At 45.2% G+C, this 18,389-nt stretch overlaps 5 protein-coding genes across 5 annotated transcripts; 4 read left to right on the top strand and 1 right to left on the bottom strand.

The window, feature by feature from the left end:
- Positions 1 to 589: 589 nt before the first annotated feature.
- Positions 590 to 2,007, top strand: N7495_001306 (uncharacterized protein; the record flags this gene model as incomplete). The annotated part of the gene is made up of 2 exons (XM_057203976.1): positions 590 to 1,544; positions 1,601 to 2,007. The coding sequence occupies 2 exons, from the start codon at positions 590 to 592 to the stop codon at positions 2,005 to 2,007; spliced, it is 1,362 nt and encodes a 453-aa protein (XP_057068049.1).
- Positions 2,008 to 8,023: 6,016 nt separating this feature from the next.
- On the bottom strand, positions 8,024 to 9,424 carry N7495_001305 (uncharacterized protein; the record flags this gene model as incomplete). The annotated part of the gene is made up of 1 exon (XM_057203975.1): positions 8,024 to 9,424. The coding sequence occupies one exon, from the start codon at positions 9,422 to 9,424 to the stop codon at positions 8,024 to 8,026; it is 1,401 nt and encodes a 466-aa protein (XP_057068048.1).
- Positions 9,425 to 10,114: 690 nt separating this feature from the next.
- On the top strand, positions 10,115 to 11,877 carry N7495_001304 (uncharacterized protein; the record flags this gene model as incomplete). The annotated part of the gene is made up of 2 exons (XM_057203974.1): positions 10,115 to 10,751; positions 10,823 to 11,877. The coding sequence occupies 2 exons, from the start codon at positions 10,115 to 10,117 to the stop codon at positions 11,875 to 11,877; spliced, it is 1,692 nt and encodes a 563-aa protein (XP_057068047.1).
- Positions 11,878 to 14,630: 2,753 nt separating this feature from the next.
- On the top strand, positions 14,631 to 14,886 carry N7495_001303 (uncharacterized protein; the record flags this gene model as incomplete). Its single annotated transcript, XM_057203973.1, has 2 exons — positions 14,631 to 14,743; positions 14,787 to 14,886. The coding sequence occupies 2 exons, from the start codon at positions 14,631 to 14,633 to the stop codon at positions 14,884 to 14,886; spliced, it is 213 nt and encodes a 70-aa protein (XP_057068046.1).
- Positions 14,887 to 15,973: 1,087 nt separating this feature from the next.
- On the top strand, positions 15,974 to 18,043 carry N7495_001302 (MDR family MFS transporter; the record flags this gene model as incomplete). Its single annotated transcript, XM_057203972.1, has 9 exons — positions 15,974 to 16,066; positions 16,127 to 16,296; positions 16,355 to 16,493; positions 16,547 to 16,637; positions 16,688 to 16,718; positions 16,767 to 17,193; positions 17,266 to 17,467; positions 17,524 to 17,948; positions 18,005 to 18,043. 9 exons carry the CDS (start codon positions 15,974 to 15,976, stop codon positions 18,041 to 18,043), a joined length of 1,617 nt encoding a protein of 538 aa, XP_057068045.1.
- Between the last annotated feature and the right edge of the window lie 346 nt (positions 18,044 to 18,389).

Raw genomic sequence — 18,389 nt, 5'->3', positions numbered from 1 at the left:
ACAGAATACTACGCATTTTACCCGCAGTTTACCCTCATATATCGTGAAACTTCAGTAAGACCCAGTAGAGTCCAGTAGGATTAAGCATTTGATTTTTCCTTGGGCTGATTTCCAAGATGTATCAGCCACGGGGCAGTGTCTCGGTGTCTCAGAGTCTCAGCCCTGAGTACTTTAATTATACCAGATGATGAAGGTGAAGCCGCATAGATATGATCCTTTTAAAAGCTAATCTGATCTGCGTCAGATAACTAATAAGAATCGGTTTTATTTAAAACACCAACTACTAGATAAGGCTAATATTTTCAAGTGAAAGCGTGGAAAAGAGTAAGATCCAATCAAAATGAAACAACATAGGGTTTACACAGCCCTTGACGCCAAGAAATGCTTAACTTAGACTAGGTGGATCCATGTGATCCATGTGGGCTTACGGGAAGGATGACGCCAGCCGCTCCACAATAATACTGCTTTAAGTATAAGATAGTTAGTTAGCTGCTGCACTATTTCGATAGTGACCTCCCGCCCTAAATATCCTTATTTGCCCCCTCATTCCATCTTTTTCTTTTCTTCTTCTTTAATATGTAGAGTCGGCATGACGCCGAAATATGCCTTGATACGGCCTCGGCGTGGTCTGTCGCTTCTCTTTATCATCGGATGTATTCTGTGCACTGCAATTTTCGGACTTTGGCTTGGCGTCAACTCAGACCGCGACTATATTCACCCTCTCCTCACTCAATTAATCCCTGCAGGTCACTCTGCTTGTAAGAGCTCCACGACTTTCCAATGCTCGACTTGTCTCTCCTGTCCAGATGCAGGCTTACAACAGCCCATACCCACCAGCTGGCGATATGAGTACCCGCGCGACGCCCCGGATGAAACCCTAGATCATATGCAATGCCGAGCAGCATTTCCAGGTCTATTCGAAGATACTGCCCGCGGACAGACATACTGGAATTTGAAAGGGAAAATTACGACCGAGGAATTGGACAATATCAAAATTGAGCCCGGTATGGCTCGCGCTTCGATTCACCGCGGCACATTACATGTTGTTGCAGCGCGGGCAAAGGGTGAGGACCACCGACGAAAGATTCTAGGCGTCCTCGGTTCGATCCACCGAGCGCTGGCCGGCGACAGCAACCGTGGGTCTCGTCAGGACATCGAATTTGTATTTTCCGTGGAGGACAAGGTAGACGATGTAACCAGCTCAGAACATCCTGTCTGGACCTTCGCTCGGACACCCAACGAGGAGGGAGTGTGGCTTATGCCAGATTTCAGCTTTTGGGCCTGGGACCATCCGGAAAACTACATCGGACCGTATGACCAGGTGGTAGACCGGATCCAGCGGTTGGATATTCCCTGGGAAGAGAAAAAGCCTCAGTTGGTCTGGCGGGGTAAGCCAAGCTTTGCGCCAAAATTGCGCCGCGCATTGATGGAAGCTGCACGGGGGAAATCCTGGGGTGATGTCAAGCAAGTCCAATGGTCCACTGGCTCAAATGTGCTCAAAATGGAGGACCACTGTAATTACATGTTCATTGCCCACGTAGAAGGTAAGCCATACCGCACCTCCCATTTTCAGTGGGTTTCATCTAATTGATCTTTCCAGGACGCTCATATTCCGCATCCCTCAAATACCGACAAGCCTGCCAATCCGTCATAGTGGCACATAAGCTCCAATACATCCAACATCACCATTATCTCCTCGTGTCCAGCGGACCAAACCAGAACTACGTCGAAGTAGAGCGCGACTTCAGCGATCTCTCAGCAAAGATCGAGCCGCTCTTGCACAATAACGCGACTGCGCGACAGATCGCTACAAATAGTGTCAAGACCTTCCGCGAGCGGTATCTGACACCGGCAGCGGAGGCCTGTTACTGGCGAGCCCTATTTGACGGCTATGGTAATGTCTGGAACAGAACCGTTAGCCTAGGGTCAGAAGGCCAGGATCGTGGACTAAGATATGAATCGTTCATGTTGCTGGAAAGTGCGCACATGCTCGAGTTTAAGGCCTAGGCCGAGGCCCTTCAGGGCTAGCTATACCCCGTAATGTCTATTTTTAAAGCGGTTTTTCCAACGCAGTTCTGGAAATGATTCATCTTATAAGGTGTCAAGCTTATTACTTTGTATAAATTCAAATTCTTTTCAGAGAAAATACTGGATTTCGAAAACATCCGTGATTGTGCCTCTGTTTATCTGGGCATGGTTCTAAAGTTTTATTTACCTAAATAAGGTCTACATTGGGTGTCTATCTAATATCACCGACTATTAAGAAAGGGAACGGCTATCTGAATAGCAAGATTCTTAACGGACTTAAAGACGGAGCTAGGATTCTAAAGTTGGCGAGGACTAATCTGTTCAGTCAGCTTATACTAATAATTCTCTGGATATTTATGTTATTACTAACTAGGATGCTTAATATGCTAGTATTGCCGCTTCTTCTGCCGGACTGGATATGGTGACGCCCTCTCCTACCTTTTAGGATAGTAATATCACTATTACTATCAATAACAGATCACTAGAGGTATTAAGAATAGATGTGGATGATATGGTGTTACGGAATGAACACAGGAATTGGGAGCTGTAGTGATCTGAAGTTGGTCAAGAAGAATTAGCTAGAAAGAGAAAGAGAGTCCTGGGTTCAGGAAAAACAACCTCCGAAGCCGATATCTGCGGGGTGCCATTGCGATCTAGTCCCCATTTCTCAATCCGACAGAATACTCCCGCGACCCGAATAGTCCATACCACCAAAACCACGACCCAAACAGCTCCATCCCCTCCTATAAGAATCAGATTCAGATCCTCTAATAAATGATTGTAGGATTCTGACCATCCAGACACGAGGACCACTGTTGGTATGTGTGCAATCTGGCCATAACAGTTATAAAATTGATTGGTAGCCCTATTGAAAGGCACAAAAAAGCCATCAGGCTGTTTCAAATTTCCTCAATAGGGGCCCTGCGTGAATTTCACACCTAAAACTTAATAATAGAGCTCACTTAAACCTCGGTGGATAAATATACTTGTGCCTGCAGTAGTGCTTAGAGATCTTGCCTCTATATCTGACATATCTACTTCAAGTGCCCAGTCATTTAAAGTAGAGGTAAACCACATTACGGCACATTCATAAGGCCAGGTGGGTATTTTGACCTGTAAGATTCGGGTGACTGAGTTCCATGTGATACTAATCAAAAGAATTAGGCTAAGGTCTATAATTAAGAGGAATTCTCAACTTACCGTGTCATCTTTTGTAGATATTCTTGTTGAGATTCAAGAAAATTAGCTGCGGAGGATCCTAAAAGAGAATCCACGTCGTTGAAAAGAAAGTTGAGGTTTCCTCACTATTATTAATAGAAGTGATCAAGAACTGGCAGAGGTCATCGTGAGTAAGGAACTTAGAGAAAGATATCTCCTTCTGTAATATATGTTTTGAAGGGGGTTTAGAGCGGTTTGAGGGAATCACGCGAGATGAAAGGCGATTTGAGGGAGGGGATTGTGAGTTCATTTTGAAGATATTATTTTTGTTGAAATAGGTAAGAAGAATGGAAGAAACTCAAGTAGACCTGGAGGCGGTGTTATCTAATTATTAGTGTCGGTACACCTATACCAAGTGTGGAATAGCTATTCGATAAAGGTGATGAGGCTAACGCCCACTTCTAACACCTATCACAGGTAACGCTTTACGCCCCTATGATATCTTTGTGTCCTCTTGAAGTGGTTGTAAAGTCTGGTTTTCATTCTTAGTTTGCTATCTAAATATTATAAAGTAACAATTTGATCACATGACTACTTTGTTCTGTCAAATGAGAAATTGACCGTCCAACCAGAAATGGTTGACGAAACTGGATTGTCTATCTAGGGATGAAACCCGCTTAAATACACACATTATGGGTCCTGCTGACATACGCAGCACACCCCTTAATATCGGCCCTTTGACATGTTCCATATTCCAACACTGGAGCCACTTTGAAAAAATGATTGGAAACGCGTGTTCGAATGCCAATTTTTGATGCCAATTTGAATGCCAATTTCATCGTTCAACCCATCCTAATGTCTTTAAGTCCAACTGGTTTGTGTCGACCAGGCTCTCCAATGCTTTACAACATTTAGCCTTCGTCATCGCATCTGCAGGATTGGAATCTCCTGCAATCCACCTTAACTCCATTTGCCGTCGCTCGTATGCCTGTCTAAGAGCCATGACGTCGATCATGAGCCTCTTCTCGGATGTTGTCCCTAAACCAGTAACACAGTCATATATAGACTTTGAATCTGTGCAGAGGACTAATGGTATGACTTCTCGCAGTATTTTGTTGATAGTGGTGTTTACTGCGAAGGCGATATCCAGAGTATGCGAAGTTGCGTAGACCTCTGAAGCCAGGACGCTTCTAGTAACTCTTTTACACTTGATCGAGCTCCAGTGGATAATGTTGGCGTTGATATGACCATCTTTGGTGCTGTGGCCATCTGCGAGTGCAATAACAAAGCCAATTTGAGAGCTATTATCAGCGTTATTTGCAAAGGATGCGTCTGTGAAGGCGAGTAGCTGAAGGTGTTGTCTTAATTTGACGAAGCGGAGGCCTCTGGATTCGTTCTTGATTTGCCAATTCAGCCGTTGATTTAGTCTTTTCGCGTCTTCTTTTCCAGGTTTGGTAACTTGGGCGGCGAATGAGAGGTCAAATGCAGCCTCTGGTTGATAGACTGTCGCGATATAAGCTCCTCTGGCGCGCTGAGCGATGTATGAATCTTTAGAGACTGGCCCTATAGGAACTAAAGAGAGCTTTCTATATTGAGCTTCCTGGGAAATGATGATGGCTTCTCGAGGAACTGTTTCTTTCTGAATGATGCACCCATTGAATTTGAGGGGATGCGATGTTGACAATGTTTCGCGCCCTTTGGCTACGAATTGGGCCTGTTGGAGCATTTTATCCTCTTTATCGGCAAAAATATCGTCTCCAAGAATTAGAGTGTCATCAGTCTGGAGGCCAATGATGCCAAATGGGTTGTTCGAGGACAGTAAACAAGGGTCGAATGTGGATTGTTCTGTTCCTAGCTGATTTAGGTGGTGGGAATGGTATGTCTTGAACCAATGGTTTCCTGCTTCAGGGATGCCATAAAGTGGTTTCACTACCTTAAGGGCAGTATTCTCCTGTAATCCAAATTCAGGTGGTGGTCTGATATAGAACTCTCGATTCAAACTTGTCGTGGATTGAACATAAGCTTAGGAAATGTCTCTTAGGAACAAATTGTAATTGACTTCTGTTTCCGGCCAGAGTTTCATGGCGGCGATGCAGAGAATAAGTCTCTGGCTTACTCTCTGAATCGTGGGCGCCTGAGTCAGAACGGTCTCCTTTTCCTGGTCATTATAGGCTTAAACCACTAGTCTAGACTTCTCATAAGCTTTATATGTCCCTTGGTGCTTGATTTCATCAACAAAACGTGAGTTAAATAGTCGTGCATTTTCAGGAATTGTGGTAACAAGCTTAAAGACTCCTTTTATAAGCAAATCGTCGATCTCCTTCTGTCGCGAGGCCTGAAACTGTGTCTTGTATTGTGGTTTAGACACCTTTATAAAGGTAGTTGGGATTGGCTTTAGCTCTGAAATTAGCTCTGAAATTGGCTCTGAAGTTGGCTCTGAAGTTGGCTCTGAAGTTGGCTCTGAAGTTGGCTCTGAAGTTGGTTCTGAAGTTGGCTCTGAAGTTGGAGTTGATGTTGAGTCTGGATGTTTTAGAGCGAATTCAGGGTGTCTCTGCGCGTCTAGGTATGGTTTTACCACTGTTGTTCTGAATGGTGTTGGGCCACTTGGTAAACCAATGGTGCAGGTTTCTCCTTCTACTAAGAGTAGTTTGAATGGTCCAGTCCATTGTCCTATCTTCTGAGCGTTTCCTTCTCTCTATAGTAGAACTAGAGAGTTCAGGGGTAGCCCATGAATCGCTGTTGTTATCGGCCCGTTTCGTGTATTCAGGGCATCAGAAATCGAACGTTCTGCGCGAAGTTTCTGAATCTCTGCCATAGCTTTACTAATAGCAGCTGCTCTCTGAGAAACTGAGGGCGATGGCGCATCTAGTTCGGCCATTCGAGGGTATGCTCTAAAGGTAAGAAGGGTGGGGACAAGACCATCAGGCCCAATGCTATCATTCAGGGCTTTAAAAGCCATCTGGAGGGCCATATGTTTGTCAATTCTTGATCCTAGTTCTGCGATGATAATCTGATAGACCCGCCGAAGTGGTCCGTGATATCGTTCGACCATGCCGATCGAATTATGGGCTTCCACAGGAACAGCTTTTATGGAGATTCCTAGGTTTTTGGCGTAATATTTGAACTCTCTGCTCATAAAGTTCTTGCCCTAATCATGTGTGATAATATTAGGTGGTCCTTGGTATATGTCTATCTAGCATAAGCGGATGACATCCTAGGTATGCTTTGCAGAGATATTATTAAGCTATCGGCCAGCCTGGAATCTAGTAGCTTTATTAATGATATGTAAAATTGGCTCTGATCTTCCGTTGTTTTCCATATATATAATATCGACGATGATGTTATAGTTGAATCGAACATCATTATCTTGAAGCTTAAACTGGAAACGGCCTGGCGATCTACTAAATTTCTGATAGTATTGGCAGAACTTGGTTATCTGCTCTAGAGCTTGATTTTGGATGTCGTGGCCAGATCTATAGAGGATAGACTGGAGCTTTAGAACTGATGGGTGGCCAAATCGACGATGTAGGCGGCGAAGCTCTATATCTATAAGAAGGCATTCGGTGCTGAATGATGATGTGATATAGCCTGCGACTGCTTTCTAGAGTAGAAATGGGTGGCCGAATCGACGGATAATTAGGGTCTTAAGAGTTTTCGAGACTAGGTTCGAGCTATTTGAAGAGATAATGACATTCCGAAGATTATCATAGTATACTCCAAGTCGATCCATATCTGCGAGGCAGAGTAGGAATGGCGTGTCTGCATCAACCACATAGAATTATATTTCGCTAATCGGGGTGTGGATAAGAACTATGCCGACAGAAGAGGTCGCGCCAATTCCAAATTGTACAGAAACTTGGCCAGCTGAGGACGTATTTAGATTGATATCGATAAGCTTTTGGAGGGCTTGAAATTGGCCATATCCGGCTATAGACTTGCTTAATGCTCTAGTATCGATCATTATCCTAATAAATGTGTCTGAATTATATCTCGTGGTGGCGATGGTGGTATATATAAATAGGTCATTTTTAGTGATTTCTGCTAGAGATTTGATAGCTGGAGACTGACTTTCTAGGATAATCGAGTGAAGATATGCCCTATCAGCTAGTTCAGATGTCATTGTTTCTGCTTTAAATAGTATTATTTCTCCGCATGAGGTCATGAAGTTCTCTTGTTCTTCTTCTTCTTCATACTCTCCGGAATCTCTAGAATTAGCATCATTCTGGGTATAAGGTTCAGAGATAAGGGTTTTGAATGGCTCTGCATCATCTTCTCCTTCACCATCCTCTTCTTCGCATTGCACCATATATTGTCTGAATCGTCTCTTAAAGTTGCCGGAGCCACCATTCCGCTCGAACGATTATCGATATCTCTTACGAGCTTGTTCCTGTTCGCTTTTGGTGTGTTTCCATGATCGACAATCTGGTTTATGGCAGACATAACATTTCTTCTTTGGATTCCATCTACTATCGCGTTTTTGACTATAGGAGCGCTCTTGTTCACTGTTTCGGTTATTCCGATAGTATCTTCGGTCGGTGTAGAATGCTTTATGGTTCTGAAGTGTCTCTAGAGGTCGTGAGTTTTCCTATGCTGTGATTGAAATTTGTATCTTGGTAATCATGGAATTTGGATCGTGGGATGGCTAGGCGATCGCATTTTCGCATGCTGGGACTCCTCTACACGCGATTATAAGCTTCGCGGAGAACTAAGTATCCGAACGCATCTCTGGGTGTAACCCTTGGCGTAGTTTCAAGAGTCTATCGATAAGAAGCTGGAAGTACTGGTTTAATGGCTTTCTAGGGTTCTCATTGATTAGAGATTGGAGTAAGACATTGTTCTATTCGATAAGCTTCTGGGTTTGGTGTTCAGGTCCTTTAAAATAAGCTCTTATCTGGCTACAGATCTCGTCAAATGGCTTTAAGGATAAGCCACTATTATAATAATAGTCGTTGGCTTGATCTTTAAGCATAGCTGAGAATGCCTTTTTGTATGCTTCTGGAGGTAGATTGGCCTGTTCGCAAATGTCGTAAAAGATGGCTAGCTTAAAGTCGAAGCTGTCTTCTGATCCACCATATTTCTGGTCCTTCTGGTAGGCTTTGCGGATGTTCATAGCTTCTTTAGTGTAATCTGGTTGACGACGATCTGGCTCTCTAGGAATAGTATTAAAAGGCTGGTGACGATGATCTGGCTCTCTACGAACAGTATTGAAAGGCTGGTGGCGATGATCTGGCTCTCTAGGAGCAGGGTAGAATGGCTGGTGATAAGGATCTGGCTCTCTAGGAGTAGTATAGAATGACTGGCGGTCGCTAGGAGGTGGGTTTTGTGGCTGCCGGGGTGCATTTCTGGCGTCGGTTAGAGCTGTAAAGGGCCTATAATAGGCTTCTTGAGACTCTGGAGTTCTGTAGCTAGCTGCAGCTTCAGCCTGTTGAGCCTGATGTTGTCTCCGATTCTGTTCTTCCTGTTGTCTTAGGAACGCATCTCTCTCTGGATCTTTAAAGGAGGGCACGAAGGTGGCTCTCTTAGCACTTGGATATTGGGTGGTTTGGAATGGGTTTGATTGGTGAGGAAGTGAAGAAACAATCTGTGGAGAAACAATCTGTGGAGAAGCAATCTGTGGAGAAACAATCTGTGGAGGGATCGGAGATTCTTGGCTATCGGTCTTCAATTTAGTTCCTGCTTCGTTAAGCCGATCACTGAGTTTAATAGAGATCACTGGTTTGACTTCTTCAAGGACTGCTTTAAGCTCTTGGTCTGTCCAGGTATGATACTGTTCGTCCTGAACAGCTTCATGCAGGATATGAGAGATTGGTATAGGAGGTGTCATACTGGTTGGTCGACGGATGAAGACTCCTCTCTGAATCAAATCTAGTCGCAGTGCTATCCTGAGGCGGTTGGGCAGACGATCCCAGGTTCGAAGAGAGAAGTCGTTAAACTCATCCTTGAACTGAAGCCAAAGTGTCTCATCAGTTAGGGACTCTTCGCTATGAACGAAAATTGCGGTTTCGACATATTCGGTAAGTTCTTCGAGCGAAGCTTCCTCTGCGTTGGCTAATCCACGATCAAACTTTTTGATTCTTTCGTTCCAGTCAATGACTCTGTATCTTATGGGGGATGAAGAAGTTGATTGGACATGGGGTTGGAGTTGGGCTTGACGGCGTATTGGAGATATGTAAGAACCAGGCATTTCAAAGCGTGTGTAGGCCATCTCTGGCGTCTCTGGAGGCTTAGGAGATGCCATTTCTGGAGGATTTGAAAAAAAATGAAGTCAGGTGTTTTAGTGGAAGGTGTTGCTATCCTGATCTATACTAAGACTGATCAGTGTCGGTACACCTGTACCAAGTGTGGAATAGCTATTCGATAAAGGTGATGAGGCTAACGCCCACTTCTAACACCTATCACAGGTAACGCTTTACGCCCCTATGATATCTTTGTGTCCTCTTGAAGTGGTTGTAAAGTCTGGTTTTCATTCTTAGTTTGCTATCTATTATAAAGTAACAATTTGATCACATGACTACTTTGTTCCATATTCCAACAATTAGCTTAAATATCTATAACTACTAAAAACTAGATGACGGCAAATGGACGGCCAGAAATGGCCGCTTTAGAGGTCGTTTTCGGCCGCCCATCTGCCATTCGTCCTGCCACTCACTTTGGCATTTCTAACCACACACTTTCTTCTAGAACCTGAGTGGAAAATGAGAAGAAAAAAATAAAAAAATAAAATAAAATCTCGAAAAAAAAAAAGAATTACAACCCAAAAATTGCGGTGCGATCTACTTCGCCTATAAATACTTGCTGGTCGAAGCAAACTCCTGTCCTTCGAGAAGTTGACTTCCCTTCCTTTTCCTCAACATTGAACTTCATTTCCCCCACTTGTCACTGCACGCAGCACCAGCGCCACTGGCACCACTGCCCGTGCTATTTCCTAATGGCGGCTACCGAAAAGTCTGGTAGCAGCCTTATGAGCCAATATAATATCGTTCTACCGAAAAGGCAGGCGTATGACTCTTCCGGCAAACCTATACCTGCATGCGACCAGGATCAATGTGCTGCGGCAATAAAGGGGGAGTATCTTCCCGTCGATCTAAGCTCGTTTTGGCATCAGAGAGCAGTTATCCGTGGGATTCGTGATTCACTTCAATTTGCAACAAGCCCGGAAATTCTTGAGCTATGCTCCGGCGACGATGGTCAGGCCCATCAATTTTCCCGCGCCCGCAATGCTCGCCTGATTATGAGTGATGTAATCCCCGATATGAAAAATCCTGCCACTCAGCCGTACTGTATCTGGTATCCCGACCTTGCATCAGAAGAAACATATCGCGAAGTTGCCCGTCGGTATCCGTCTATGCGGTATCAAGTGGGCCGGGCGTGTGCTGCAGCATGCTATACAGATCTCTACAAAGAATTGGACCTTTTGCCTGACGTTTCTATTGCGGAAGAATCCCGCGAAGTTGACAAAGACGCCGAAATCTACAAGATTATCATGTCCGCCCCCCCCCCCAACGATATGCTGTCATGGAAGATTTCTCTCGATCCGTTCATCTTGAAACCCCACGAACGCATGCGTTTCTGAATGGCGATATGAAGCCCCGATGGGCTTTGAGACAGCGAGTTCTCCCTGGTAAAAATTTACCAGAGACGACTGCTGATGATATTGACATCGAGGAAGATGGATTTATCGGCTTTCAAGATATCGGCTTGAAGGATATCAGCGGAATGGAGGAATATGCTGAACTGGGCCCAGGCCAGTCCGATCAACTGTGGATGCCTCTTCCGCCTGATCTCCCAAATCTTGAAAAGCGCCTTCAGACACAGATGGCCGCGTGGGAGGGCAATGCGGATCGATACAGTCGACTAATGCACCCACGCAGGCTGAGAACCAAACTTGAATACAATTGTGTTCTTCGTGGCATTTATCACAGTACAACCTTCGCCAGATGGTGGGCTTATCAGCTGGAAACAAACCCTGGACGGGCTATCCTCCCAGGTAAATTGCTCAGCCAAGGCAATGAACTGGAGTGCAGAGGGATTCGCACTGCGATTAATGCCCGCATGATAATGAACAATGATATCTCTGGCATCAACGATGACTCGGACTGCCTCCCGTGGGTCATATGGGGGCCCGTGAAGCCCTCTGAGAACACTTTAGCTGATCTGGTTCGAAAGTGTCCGTCCATGGGACATCAAGTTGCGATCACTTGTATAATTTGTGATTACGATTCGATATTCCGAAGTTTGAAGCCCCCCTACACCAGATCCTTGTATGTGGCTGCCAGGCGAAGTGAAAATCCATTCTACCTACAGTACCTTGAGGAAATCATGAAGGAGCGCAACATAACTCCCCCGGACTTTCACCGCTTCAAGAACTTTGATCACACTGCACCAGGCTTACAGACTGATCTGGAGCCTAGAGATGATCTCACTGGTCCCACTGTCAGCTACAATGACATGGAGATCTGGTATGGGCAATACCCCGGTGGAAACAAACACGAAGAAACTCGAGGTACATATGGAGGCGGACTAGCAAATCCGGGAATGGTGGAGAGATACATGTGGCTCTCAACTGAAACTGCACAGAAGTTGAAAGATGAACTTGACGCGCCCTACCCAGGTGCGGATATTGGTCTTTTGTATGACGATGAAGAACTTCGATCCAAGCTTTCACGCGGTATACAGCCCATGAAGCGGTAGTATGCAGGTTTCGATGTGTCGAATACAGTCAGTCCCTTTGATTTTCGAGTGTTATCGGCCGAGTATTCGCTAGCTGAGTTACCGATGGCAATATCGCTCGTAGATACTAGGACCAACCTTTATAATCTCAGATTAGTTCCAATCCCTCTTCCACGTACAATATAGCGCGTCGAGTACTTGAGTGTGGTATAATAATAATTTTGTAAGTACATATCAGAAGCACTAGCATACACTCTGGATCGAAAACAGTTTCACCACTTACACACAGAGAATCTATCTCGAACCCTTTTTCGAAACATACTATACCCATTGCGGTTAGTTAGATCAAGATGCTTTTCGCTCTTCTTTCAGCTTTGATGAAGAGGACTGGCCGTCCAGTCGGTCACAAATTAATCGTACTGAAAACTTTATTCTATGTCCTGCGGAAAGGGGACTGTCAGCCAACTTTGCAAACAGCCCTAGCGTTGTTGTCGATACTCAACCAAATATTATTTGAAAATTCAGTCAACTGTATATGCGTTTTGCCTAAGTAGATGAATTGGTTTCTACGGTAATAAAAAAGAACACATCTAGCTTTATCGGCAAGTCTCTCTTTGCTAGGTTTGGTAAGGTCGTGGCTCATCTATGTACATGCACGAGATATATCTCTGCAGAGTTGCCGCTTAAAGCACCGGTTCTAAGCTACGCAAGTCCGTTATTTTCGGTAGACGATGCTCTCAATATAACGAGCAGAGAAAGGAAGGGTTTGATTTTTCGTGATTTTGCAGTCAATGTGGCATGGCTGCACTCAATGGAAATATTTTGAGTGGGCTGTGGCTAAGACCCTATACAACCGCACTCAACAAGTAAGGTACATACATTGACGCAGACTCACCAGAGCACAAGATTGTTTGGTCTCAGTTTTTATCTTAACGTACAGCCAGAGCAGAAAGCCAAGATGGTCATAGCAGAGCAAGCAGTAGCAAAAAACGTTCACCCGATGCACACCGTTTTCAAGTGTTGAATTCGTGGCCGTTGATAGAGGTTGAAACTTGGATAAACGTAGGTGAATTGAATTGAGTGAATCCATCGCTGCTTCAACAGATGTAGCAAGAAGAAGCGATGCCAACACATGGCTCTTGAAAGGACCCTTCACCGCATTACTGGCCTTAATTTAGTGTGTCCCAGACCATCACCTTAGTAAAGAAGTTTAACGGGTCGCTCTTTGCAAAGGCAATGCCGATGGCCCCCGAAAACTGCCACTCAAAAGCGACAGACAGAGAAGACTTCACCGCGGTAATACAAATCAGGCGGTAACAAGACCAGCCAAGAGACCTATAAACTTGGCATCCTGCCCCGGTTCTCTGTCGAAACAATTCTCTTTCTTACTATATCCGACGGATTACGTCAAGCTGAAATCAAGGTGCCTTCCTGCAGCAGACTCATGAGTCCCTCCTCTTTAACCCTAAGCCCTTGCCGTTATTGATACCCACGGTGCACACTTAAGCCACTAAATCACCTGGCCCCCTCTACCCACTAGGTGGTTCATTTCAATCCACTGTACCCGTCTTCGTGCCTGCTAGCCAGACCATGGGTCCTTGACTGGCCACAAACCTTCCGTGAGTATGTAAGTACCTACTAGCCTTGTCCAGCCGAGCTAATGATGACACTTTTTACTAGGTCCTTGACCGTAAGAGTACAAGTGAGGCATCTTATATTTAAGTCTCTTGTCAGCCCTATACCCGTCGGCCAGTGCTGTAACTCCTAATGTCACGACCAGCCGGGTTTTGTTAGATACGACGGCCCCAAGTCAGCACTCCAAAGTATACATCTACCTGCTAGTCGCACTAATCACGAAACCTTCATGAGGCCCAACGCTTTTATGTGAGTCATGGGCCCGTACTTTGGTTCCACTGCTAACATATGCTTGTCAAACAGTGCCTTTAGCGAGTTTATCAGCTAGACCTCCAAGTATTGAGCACTGTCACCCAGAGCGCTTCCCACGCATATGTCGCCGTTCTCCTGAATGGTTGGATGTCCTGATAGTGTCTTAATCAAGGTTACTTGTGCACTTCATCACATCCGTTCGTTTGATATTCTACTCGGTGCTTCTGCCTCATAACTACCTATCGATCGTCAGCCTTGATCTTGGCTGAAGGGCACACGGACGAACACGACCTCATGGACCTGCAAGACGGAGGATGCGTTGGGTTGAAGTTGAGGTCAGCCTTGTCCTTGCACGACGATAGCTACGTTGTCTTGGCAATGTCGTCTATCGTGGGTGTAGAGCGAAAGTAAACAGAAAGTGTGTGAGTGAGCCCTCATATCATCAGACACATGCTGACTATCTTGCAGGGCCACTAAACAATACGCTGCGAGACATGATGTGCGGCGAGATTTGCACGCGTCTTGCGCCGGCGTCACCTTTGCCTTAAGCGATGTATCGCGCTTTGGAAACTATTTCGAAGAAAGTCAACGTGATTTAGATTGCTCGATCGCTCCACTCTTTCGTCTTACCCCTTGATGCCGACTGAGAACACCAGCTCCTACCCCACACCCTTGGGAAGTTGAGGCAGCCATGCGACCAATATACCGACCGACAACGCACGATGCTTGGTGAGGCGATGAAGTCTCAGTCTGATAAGCTTGGGTATCGAGGAACCCTTTCACGGCGGGTCCGGCTTCCTCATCTGTGGAGGGTATGAGTTAGAAGGATGCCGGAGGTTTATCCGATGGTGAACAGATCTTGCTCTTCGAGACGGATCTCATTCGTCATGAACCAGTCCAAGAAGATGGCCATGGAGCATTCAGATCTGTCACAAGGCTTGTCGCTTTCTGCTGATTTCCTGCCCTTGTCAGATCTAGTGGAGATTCTTGCCACTAGAGGGTAGACAGTCATCGCTTTCGACGACAGTGATTAATCTGAAGAGACATGCGGCTGTCTTGCAACAGCAGAGCGCGGGCATATCGTTCATCCACTTTGTGCAGAACCAGCGACAGCGCCAGCTCCTACGGTCAGGCGATAAGTGAACGAAGCGACTATCGCCTCCGCGTCGGAAGACAAAGTCCTTTGCGTCACAATCGCCCAAGCGTTGCGTTCCATCCTGCCTCTGACAACTACGCGAGGCATCTCCATTGGTAGCTTGCCAGTTTCTGCCTCAACAGCGCATCGAAGATCGTTGTCCAGCACCTTGGTATCGAAGAGTGATGAAATCAGAAGTACACACATACATATTTGACTACTCTGTTCCTATTTGCTTGCACGAATCCACTATTCAGCTCTCATTCGATAGGTACGTATAGCTACCTAGGTACTACCTAGTTTGCCTCGCTGCAAGACTTCAGTTTAGCATTCATTTCATAAAAGAGGCACAAATGAGAAAGAAAGTCAGTCACCCCCTGTTCACATTTACTTTTTATTGAGGTACAGACAGTCAGCTGACACATTTGCACGTAGAACTACTCACTACGGATGATTATGTTGAAAAGACAGAAAATTGGAGTACTAGAGAGGAAATTACCAAATTACCAGATCAATCAGATAAAAATTCGATGTAAGGACATATATTCTGAATACCGTTCATTAATTGACTTGGCCCTGCAATGCTCCGTTGTCTCTGCTAGGTAGTACAACAATGGTGAGTAGGGAAATGAAACATGTCAGCTTTTTCCCGAACAGCGCTTGCTAGTAGTAGAGCAGTCTGTCGTATGCTTGTTTATGAAACTAATGGCTAAATTAAAACCGGATTAACTGGATACCGGTATTTAAGTAACACCCTCATCTCCCATCGGTATCTACTAAACTAGGCAGCTCTGAGATCCGGACTTTGTTCAACCCTTGGTTTGGTGTTTTATACTTCGTGATGATTTCTGGACCGTGGATAATATGATCCGATACCAACGTATCTGAATACTTGCTCATTCAGCTATTCCACTCAATACATAGATGATTGCATCAGAAATTAAGAAAATATTTGACAATATTATCCGTGACATCTTGGCTGTAACACGTGCACTTCACTTCAGCATTTATAAGATTCTAAGTATCCGCCCACCACAATTGAATTTTCTTTTTTATTCCAATATTCTTTACCTATCAAGAGTCAGGTCCTGCATTATGGATCCTGAGCGCAAGGGCAACGTCACCGCGATTACTCAAGATGTTGACTTCGTCCAGGAGGATGTCCAGGCAAAAGTAGCAAGGCCACTGGTGAGTTTGGAAATCCAGTGTAAAAAGATCGTTAGTCCGCTCTCTGACTTGATGAGCTAGTGGGCACTCATTGTCCTTACTATTTTATCTTCTACCTTCCTTTTCTCTCTCGACAACACCATTGTTGCCGATGTCCAGTCCCCCATCATCCAAGCCTTTGGGGAGGTCGGTAAGCTTAGTTGGCTAGGCGTGGCTTTTGTGCTTTCGGGCTCAGCTACTATAATAACCTGGTACGTCACTTGGTACACTTCGTGAATGGAGATTACTGACAAGTGTGTTCAATTACAGGGGCAAACTCTACGGAATATTCAGCGCCAAATGGCTGTATCTGACATCGGTCCTCCTCTTCGAAATTGGCAGTGCTATTTGTGGTGCAGCTCCGAATATGAATGCATTCATCATCGGTCGTGCTGTTGCAGGTCTAGGTGTAATAGGACGTCGATCTCATAAGGCGGGGATGAAAGAGCTGACAATTCTTAGGGAGCTGGGATGTATTTGGGCTGTCTAACCTTGTTGACCCTGACTACATCGGTCTGTCAACGTCCTAACTATATGGCACTCACTGGAATCAGTAAGTGAATCTGACACCTTTGAGGAAGAAGATTACTTACTATGAAATAGCGTGGGGAGGTGGAACTGTATTAGGACCTGTGTAAGGACCACCGAGGCTAAGTTTGGGTACAAGCTCTAACAATAACAGGGTCGGCGGTGCATTTGCGCAGAACAAGCATGCAACGTGGCGCTGGGCCTTTTATATCAACCTATGCATTGGGGGTGTTTTCACGCCAATATACCTCTGGTTTCTGCCGCGTGGAGATCCTCAGCCGGATACCACACTGAAGAAAAGATTTCGACAAATCGACTACTTAGGAATGATCCTTAATATTGGTGCATTTACTTCTTTAACCATGGCTATCAATTTTGGTGGAGATCTTTTCGACTGGGGAGCAGGATCGGAAATTGCCTTGTGGGTTGTAGGAGGAGTTCTCCTGCTGTTGTTTGTTCTACAGCAGAAACTCAAAGTCGGTACAACGGCTACTGAGCGAATCTTCCCGGCCGACTTCCTTCGAACGCCTCTGATGTGGCTGCTGTTTATTTGCATGGCCTGCGCCTCGACCTGTATATTTGTAAGGTTCCACCTGGGCAAGGTTGGCCCTTGACAGTGGATCTGGGAATCGTATACTAATTATCTCGACCAGATACCTACTTACTACATCCCGCTGTTCTTCCAGTTTGTGAAGGGCGACTCACCCCTAACTGCTGCAGTGAGACTTCTCCCATTCATCTGTCTAATGGTTGTCACCGGGTTCTTAAGTGGCGGGTTGATGTCAAAGTTTGGATACTACATGCCGTGGTATGCCATTGGTAGTGCTATGACATTGGTCGGCGGAGCTTTGATGAGTGAGTCACACTATTGTCTCCCATATAATGGTCAAAGTCTTAATAATAGGATACAGGCACAATCAACGAAAACTCCTCGAACAGCAAGGTGTATGGCTACTCCATTCTGATAGGAGTAGGCTCCGGAATGTTCATCCAGACTTCATTCTCAGTGGCACAAGCCAAAGTACCCAGCTCCAGATCATCAGATGCTACATCTTTCATCGCATTGGCTCAAAACCTGGGCATAATGCTTGCGCTTGCCATCTCAGGTGCCGTATTTCAAAACACAGCTCTCAACGACTTGCAGCGAATACTTCCCAATATTCCACGGAATGAGCTGCGGGGGGCGATTGCCGGAGTTGATAGTAGTCTTCTTACGCGGATACCAGCTTATGTTAGAGGTCAAGTGCACCACGTTGTTGTTCAAGCTATGAGCCGGACTTATTATCTGGTTCTTGTAGCGAGTGCTATGGCGTTCCTTGTATCCTTCTTTATGAAGGTAAGTTTGTTCTTTGTTATATCATCGTTGATAATTTATGGCTAATGCAGGAATAGCGAGAAAGAATCTTCATAAAAGGTGCTGCTGCTATTTAAGAGTACTGTTAGCCAAGTCGGTAACGAAGAAAGGATGCGTACATACCGCTGGGGTTCTGGGTATGTTGAGAAAGGCAATTGTTACGAGTCAGCTGGGCTCCAATCTATCTATGGATGCCGGCTAATAGAGTTGTGGTTTGATGAAGGCGAAGCACGTGTTGGCTCGGCATAGGTTTTCTATTCATTTCTACTTCATCTTTACTTGCTTCTCACGGTAAACAACATTTTTTGATAATTAAATTCTTGGATAACGCTATGCATTTCATCAACTATATGAATACTCATGCGAGTTCAAAGTACTTCAGCCTCCAGATATCATTTGCGCCTGACCCATTGCCTGTTCTCA

Source organism: Penicillium taxi (genome assembly GCF_028828555.1).
Source record: "Penicillium taxi strain IBT 34144 chromosome Unknown utg000001l_segment0_segment0, whole genome shotgun sequence".
In the NCBI taxonomy this organism is placed as follows: Eukaryota; Fungi; Ascomycota; class Eurotiomycetes; order Eurotiales; family Aspergillaceae; genus Penicillium; species Penicillium taxi.
The sequence above is the reverse complement of the archived record's forward strand: the minus strand, read 5'-3'. Positions and strand labels throughout refer to the sequence as shown.